The sequence below is a fragment of the Ovis canadensis genome, chromosome 3, assembly GCF_042477335.2.
Source record: "Ovis canadensis isolate MfBH-ARS-UI-01 breed Bighorn chromosome 3, ARS-UI_OviCan_v2, whole genome shotgun sequence".
NCBI classification, from domain to species: Eukaryota; Metazoa; Chordata; class Mammalia; order Artiodactyla; family Bovidae; genus Ovis; species Ovis canadensis.
In genome coordinates, this window is record NC_091247.1 from 168,909,167 (window position 1) to 168,916,779 (window position 7,613).

At 46.4% G+C, this 7,613-nt stretch overlaps 1 protein-coding gene across 1 annotated transcript; it reads left to right on the top strand.

The window, feature by feature from the left end:
- The first annotated feature begins 591 nt into the window (after positions 1 to 591).
- CNPY2 (canopy FGF signaling regulator 2) lies at positions 592 to 4,358 on the top strand. Its single transcript, XM_069584979.1, has 6 exons — positions 592 to 1,122; positions 1,757 to 1,869; positions 2,010 to 2,125; positions 3,202 to 3,405; positions 3,568 to 3,664; positions 4,195 to 4,358. Exons 2-6 carry the CDS (start codon positions 1,782 to 1,784, stop codon positions 4,236 to 4,238), a joined length of 549 nt encoding a protein of 182 aa, XP_069441080.1. The 5' UTR covers positions 592 to 1,122; positions 1,757 to 1,781; the 3' UTR covers positions 4,239 to 4,358.
- Positions 4,359 to 7,613: the final 3,255 nt, after the last annotated feature.

Sequence of the window (7,613 nt, forward strand, 5' to 3'; positions counted from 1 at the left end):
TGGCTACACAAAAATGAACCAATTTTGCTAAGCTAAGTATTTTTAGTGCATGCTGATATGACAGCTGTCACACTACAATCTAACAAAATTGCTTCGAATGAAGTTAAAGACAACTAAGCAGGAAATGGCAACCCACTCCAGTACTCTTGCCTAGAAAATCCCATGGATGGAGGAGCCTGGTGCAGGCTACTGCCCATAGGGTCACAAAGAGTCGGACACGACTAAGCAACTTCACTTTCACTTTCAAGCACTACTACAGACATCTTACATGAAAAAAACCAAAGGAACTCTTTTGGAAACCCAATATTACAACTGGAAAAAAACTAAGTCAAAGTCTCACCCAGAAATGAAGATAAAATTCTCAAGTCCAAAATTCAGGATATTGAAGAAGTATGTCATTCCTGGGCAGTTGGCCTTTGGTGTCGCTGCCTAGAACCCTAGGGTCGGATTCTTTTAAGAGGTACAGTATGGTTTCCCCGTTTTGTGTAAAATGTGAGTTGGAGAAACTGACAAACTACAGGTCCCAGGAACCATAAAACCTATAGCTACTAACAAAGTATCAGAGTGGTGATGTGGTGCTTCCTGGGAGATGTAGTTTCCCGGGTATTAAAACCAGGGATTCTCACTGGCTAGCCGCAGACCTTTCTTTTAGAAGGTCCGAGCCCACCTAGATTGGCGTGTGTGAGCCTGACCGCCTCCGCGCACGACGTCAGGTTCTGACCCTGCTTCAAGCCACTCCTATTCTTCGGCTGACCTCTGATGGTCACGTGGAGCTCCTCGCCACGCAAGTCTGGGTCCTGCGATCCACCGGGGTCCTTGCTGTCTGGGAGCCGCTCCTAAGCTGCCTGTTCGCGCGAGAGTTTGGAGGGGCGGGTTTGGGGTCGGTCTCCGGTGTGCGACGCGTACTGTAGCGCCTCTGAGCCCTGCTTAGGAATCCACTTAGGACTCGACGAGCTGGCTCAGGCAGTCACCGGGGCACCCCGTGTCTGGAGCGCGCAGGAGCGCTCTGGAGAAGCCTGGACAGCCCCGCTCCCCCGCAGCCAGGTGCTAGGGTCGGGAGCTAAAGTGAGAGTTCGGCTGTCTTCCAGTGCCTGGGCCACGGCGGCGGCCCTGGGAGCAGAGGTGGGATGGATCCGAGTGGCACTGAGGGTCGGGGTTGGACTGGGGCGAAGGCAGTGGTGGGGTCTTTACGAAAGGGGCTGGTGCGCAAGGAGGAATAGCTTATAGGATGGAGGTGGGGATGCAGCAATCTTCGGTGCTGGGTCCAAATAGGTCCTAGTTATTGAGTGCTCTTCTCGCCAGCAAGCCACCTCGCTACCTCTTAGCGAGAATCAGCTACTCTCTTTGCCAGCAGCTCCTCTGTGCCTGTCGTCCTTGCTTAATCCCAGCCACCAACCCATGGCTGCCACATAGCCCTGTGATCCTAGGCAGCCACCGCTTAAGTAACAACATCTGAGGGCTCACCTGTCGACGTAGTATCTGGAACTAAGACCCAAGTCCCAAGCTCACTCTCTCACCCACTGCCCCGGGGCCTCCGGGACATCGAGCGCCGGAACAGAGGAGCCCCTTTGTGTCCAGGCCATTTCCTGGAAAGTAGAGTCAGATCACACTGAGGCCTTTGTAGGCTTGGGATGAGGTATGGGGAGGGGTGGTGGTGGCGGGGATTAGAGGCTGACTGGGTGTCGTGGCGGGCGGGGCAGGGCGGGGCGGGGCAGGGGAATGGAGTAGGCATCTCACACCTATGCTTCAAACCCAGGTGGAGCAACCCCATTGCGTCAAAGATGAAAGGCTGGGGTTGGCTGGCCCTGCTTCTGGGGGCCCTGTTGGGAACTGCCTGGGCCCGGAGGAGCCAGGATCTACACTGTGGAGGTAAAGGCACAGAAGAAATGGGAGGAAGCAGGGTGGGATGGGGAAGATAGAGCCTTGGAGAGGATGGGATCCAAGGCCTGGGAAAAGGATGAGTGGAAGCCCCAGGTTGATTCCTTTCTCCCCCTCTCCCCTTGCATCAGCTTGCAGGGCTCTGGTGGATGAACTTGAGTGGGAAATTGCCCAGGTGGATCCCAAGAAGACCATTCAAATGGGCTCTTTCCGAATCAATCCAGATGGCAGCCAGTCAGTGGTGGAGGTAATTTGACTGTTCCCCCAAATAGCTCACTCTAACTTTGAATGAGAACTCAACTAATGAGATATCTAAAAGATTGGGCTGTTTCATTTGGAAGAGGCTGAAGGCTTGTATCCCATACATTTGCTTCCCTGGCTCCCTAATACCCCAGAAATCCTAATACGTTGTATAAGTTGTAGAAGTTGTTAGCAGACAGAGAACCTTTTCCATATCAGCCCCCTTTTCCATATCCTTAATCCATGTGACTTGTGTTTTCACTATGACAGTATGGTATACATACATTCATTCATTCAATATATATATATATATATATATATATATAGGTCTTATCTATATATTTAGGAAATTTGTTTTAGTAGAAAACAATACACACAGACAGAAAGCTGTACCTAGTGAGTATTTGGGAAATGTTAAGGTTATGATGCTTTTGAAATGCTTTAGTAGTTATCTTCAAAGCCTACACTATCTGACTGAAGCAACTTATCTATCTGACTGCATGCAACTGTCTAATGCTCTGGTTTTAAGGGCAGGTATTAGCCTCATTTTAATACCAAAAAAAAAACAAAAAACCTTACAGCCATAAGAATTAAAGAAATTCAAAGGAAGAGAACACATAGTGACCAGGGTTAATCAAAGAGGTCATTTATCTATAATTTGGAAAGATACCTATTTTATTTTTTAGGCTTGTATAATGAGGTAAAATAAGATCACATATTTGAATGGACTTTGTTCTTTAGTTGCTAAGTTGTATCTGACTCTTTGCGACCCCATGGACTGTGGCCCTCCAGGCTCCTCTGTCCACGGGATTTCCCAGGCAAGAATACTGGAGTAGGTTGCCATTTCCTTCTCCAGGGAATCTTCCCGACCCAGGGATTGAACCCAGGTCTTCTGCATTGGCAGGCAGATTCTTTACTGCTGAGCCACTAGGACTTAAGAATTACACAAATCATAATGGTTTTAAATTGGAGAAGGCTTTTTAGAGAAGGTTGATCAAGCTAGATTTCGAAGGAAAAGTAAGGGTATGAATTATTAATGTACAGAGGTAGAAGAATATGACCCAAGGCTGAGGACATTTCTAGGTGCCTTATGCTCGCTCAGAGGCCCACCTCACAGAGCTGCTAGAGGAGGTATGCGACCGGATGAAGGAGTATGGGGAACAGATCGACCCTTCCACGCACCGCAAGAACTATGTACGTGTCGTGGGCCGGAATGGAGAATCCAGTGAACTGGACCTACAGGGCATTCGAATTGATTCAGACATCAGTGGCACCCTCAAGTTCGCGGTGAGCTATGGGAATGGGTAGCTGGTTCTTGAAAATTAGGGGAGTTATTGGAGAGCCCAAGTGGAAAAGTTAGGTTCATGTCCTTCTCCTCCTCTCTGGAGGTGGAGACCAGAGGCCTCCCCTTGCTGGCTTCTCTCACTCCTTTCTCCCTCGGGTTGACAGTGTGAGAGCATTGTGGAGGAGTACGAGGATGAACTCATTGAATTCTTTTCCCGAGAGGCTGACAATGTTAAAGACAAACTTTGCAGTAAGCGAACAGGTAAGCTGCTGTCTCTTTACCTCCTGCCCTCACATCCCCGTGGAACCTGGCACATTCTCCAGTGTGTGTCCCACTCCCTGTCCTCCAGCACCCCCCTAACACCTCCTCCTCCAGCCTAATCTATGAAGTTAGCTTCAGAGTTACTTATGGCTTAGGGACTTGGGTCGATCCTCACCATTCTCTTCCTGTCAGCTTTCAGAATTTGTGGCTCCCTCACCTGAGATACATAGGGGTGAGAGGATGATGGGAGAGTTTGTCATTTTAAAGTCTATGCTGGGGGGTGGGGGAATTCCCTGGTGGGCCAGTGGTTAGGACTCTGCACTTCCACTGCCGGGGGCATGGGTTGGATCCCTGGTCAGGAATTAAGACCCCACATGCCTCGAGGTGTGGCCAAAAAAAAAAAAAAAAAGCATATGATCTGAAAAATGGCGGTCGGTGTATGTCAATTTGTTTTGGGGTATTTTCTTGATAGTGGCACATATCAGCGTGAGAGTGGCGTTTTCTTTGAAACTGTCATGTGCTATTTGCAGATCTATGTGACCATGCCCTGCACATATCGCATGATGAGCTGTGAACCACTGGAGCGGCTCAGACTGACAAGCTTGATGGCTCACCCCCAGGAGGGGAAGAGGGTAGCAATGCCTTTTATATTATGTTTTTACTGAAATGAACTGAAGAAAATATGAAACCAAAAGTATGAACTGTGTTGTCTTTTCATGCCCAGAATTAGGCCCTTACATTAGGCTTGAAAATAGGAGATTCCAGACAGGAAGAAAAAAAGGGAAGGAAAGGAAAAGCTTTGGGAATTGTATAGTGCTAAGGTAGAAGGGCAGGAGGAGAGGGGGACAGCAGAGAATGAGATGGTAGGATGGCATCACAGACTCAATGGACATGGGTTTGGGTGAACTCCAGGAGTTGGTGATGGACAGGGAGGCCCAGTGTGCTGCGGTTTATGGGGTCACAGAGTTGGACACGACTGAGTGACTGAACTGAACTGAACTGAAGGTAGAAGGAGCCTGAACCATAATTCTTTTGTCATCTGAAGTTCCTGATGGACTAACAAACTAGATAAGCATTTATTCTGTGCTTACTCAATATAATGTGTTTAGAGTCTAATTATTGTGAGAAGAGGAAACTCTCTGCATAAGCTAGGGAACATGAATAAGTGTATAGTAGCACAGGGCTTCCCTGGTGGCTCAGCGGTAAAGAATCCACCTACAGTGCAGGAGATGTGGGTTCAATCCCTGGGTTGGGAAGATCGCCTGGAGAAGGGCATGGCAACCCACTCCAGTATTCTTGCCTGGAGAATCCCATGGACAGAGGAGCCCGGCGGGCTACAGTCCATGGGATCACAAAGAGTTGGACATGACTGAAGGGACTTAGCATGCATGCATGCATTCATGGTAGTATAGGATTCTAGAAATTAGTTGTATTCATACTGATGAAATATAAGATAGAGCGCAGTCCTGAAGGAAATGGATTTTTTTACCCTCTGTACCCTTCCAGATGGAGGGATCAGCAAGAGCAGACAGGAAAGGGCAAAAGCATGTGATCATCTCAGCTGACAAGTAAGGGCTTTGTCAGATAGGGAGAGATGAGGTAAGGAATGTTATTGAAGGAAAGGTCTTGCTTTCAGATTCCATGCCAACAGCAACATGTCATCTCCATTCCTAGTTATGGCCAATGTAGACTATAAGAACACTACAGTGTGGACTACACACACTTTCTGTGCGTAGAGATTCTGTCCTGGGACACAAGATGAAAATGTAAAGGATACTTCTTTGAGGAGCTTCTAAAACACCCTGATCCTGAAGTGTGGCTGTCTCAGGGTTTGGAATGGAACATCTGTCCCAGGGAGAAACACCTGTTACTAAGGTTTATTACATTTCAAAGACTTTAAAAAAATTATTTATTGGCTGTGCAGGGTCTTAGTTGGGGGAACTTTTACTTGCAGCATGTGGGATCTAGTTCCCTGACCAGGGATTGAAACTGGGTACCTAGCATTGGGATCGCAGAGTCTTAGCCACTAGACCACCAGGGAAGGCCCCATTTCAAAGACTTTTTAAACTAAGCACTTTAGAATCTAAGGGCCCTTGGAGGTCATAGATACCCCAAGGTCATCTTGCAGGTTCACTTCTGCAGATGAAGTAACTGATTTTATAGATAAAGAAACGGAGGCCCACAGAAACCACAGGTCCTCAAGTTCTGTATTTAGTGGCAAAACCAAATCTATAAGCTAATGTTCCCAAGTGTCAACTGATCTAATATAGCTGTGAAGCAGCTTTTGTGTTAATTCTTTTTTTCCGCTCTTCATACCTTGCACTAAGCCTGGCACATGGAATGAATATGTTCAGCAAAGCTTTCTTGTACCAGAAATCCCTATGAAATCTAACTAGCTCAGAGCAAGCACCCTGTACTAGTTGACAACTAAATTCAGGGTCAAGTGCTAACTCTCTCATCAGTCATAAGAAATGTATCCTATCAAATCACTTTTCCAGCTGTTACTACTAAGCATTATGTCTTCTGTGATGCAGGTGAATAATGTTCACATGCTCCATTCCCCTATGGGTACACCCAGGATTCTGTCCATCACCTGCTTGCAGTCTGAAAAGTTCTTACTCTTCCACCAGAAAGTTTCTCAGAAACATAAGTGAGAGTACTCTTATGGGGAACTCAAAACTCTTCTAATTTACACACGAAAGATATTTACAAATTTAAATAAATAAAACAAGTTACTTGGGATGTGCCTCATTAGTTTGTCAAGGTACAGCTGTTAAGAATGTTCCAGACCAAGAGTTTTTGCCACTGGGACACAGGCATGTGTCTTATATAGGAAAGAGTGGACGTTATCATCCCTGACTTGATCCTCAGAAGGTTAGGAGGATATATTTTGCTTATCTCTCAATTCATACCACAGGTTAACACAAGGAATCCATGAATTTTTCTGAACCTTTCTGGAGGCTACTAAAATTATTCTAGCCTAGTATTTGGTAGAGCATATACTCAACCCTGGCCTTCCCTGGTGGCTCAAACAGTAAACAATCTGCCTGCAATGTAGAAGACTGGGGTTTGATCCGTGGGTTGGAAAGATCCCCTGGAGAAGGAAATGGCAACCCATTCCAGTGTTCTTGCCTGGAGAATTCCATGGACAGAGGAACCTGGTAGGCTACAGTCCAGGGGGTCGCAAAAAGAGCTGGACACGATTGAGTGCCTCACACTTTGACTTTTCACTTTCATACTCAACCTCGTATATATGGTTACACCCTAAATTGTACATGCCTTCTAAATGAGTTTATCAGAAAAATGTTAGCATTTAATGAAACATTCCCAAAGACAGTGTGATAGCCTTGTTTCTTTTGTTTTTGGTTTGGTGAAGCTTACGGGATTTTAAGAAGACTCTTGAGAGCCCCTTGGACAGCAAGGAGATCTAACCAGTCCATCCTAACGGAAATCAGTCCTGAATGTTCATTGCAAGGACTGATGCTGAAGCTGAAACTCCAGTACTTTGGCCACCTGATACGAAGAACTGATTCATTTGAAAAGACCCTGATGCTGGGAAAGATTGAAGGCAGGAGGAGAAGGGGATGACAGAGGATGAGATGGTTGGATGGCATCACCGACTCAATGGACATGAGTTTGAGTAAGCTCCGGGAGTTGGTGATGGACAGGGAAGCCTGGCATACTGCAGTCCATGGGGTCACAAAGAGTTGGACATGACTGAGCGACTGAACTGAACTGAACTGATCGAGTTTTAGCTCCCCAACCAAACTCAGGCACTTGGCAGTGACTGGACTGCCAGGGAATTCCCAAAGACAGTGTTAAATGAGATCCAGAGTGACTAGGAAAATGTATTATGTGAAAATCTATGTTTTAGAGGATTTTTTTTTTTGCTGTAAAAGCATTCTGAGCAGGAACAAAAATCCTTTAAATATAAGACAAAAATGAATAA

Coding starts and splice junctions, on each gene's coding strand:
- CNPY2 (XM_069584979.1), top strand. CDS start 1,782: ATGAAAGGCTGGGGTTGGCTGGCCCTGCTTCTGGGGGCCCTGTTGGGA. Junction 2,126..3,201: donor GCAGCCAGTCAGTGGTGGAG/GTAATTTGACTG, acceptor GGACATTTCTAG/GTGCCTTATGCTCGCTCAGA. Junction 3,406..3,567: donor GTGGCACCCTCAAGTTCGCG/GTGAGCTATGGG, acceptor TCGGGTTGACAG/TGTGAGAGCATTGTGGAGGA.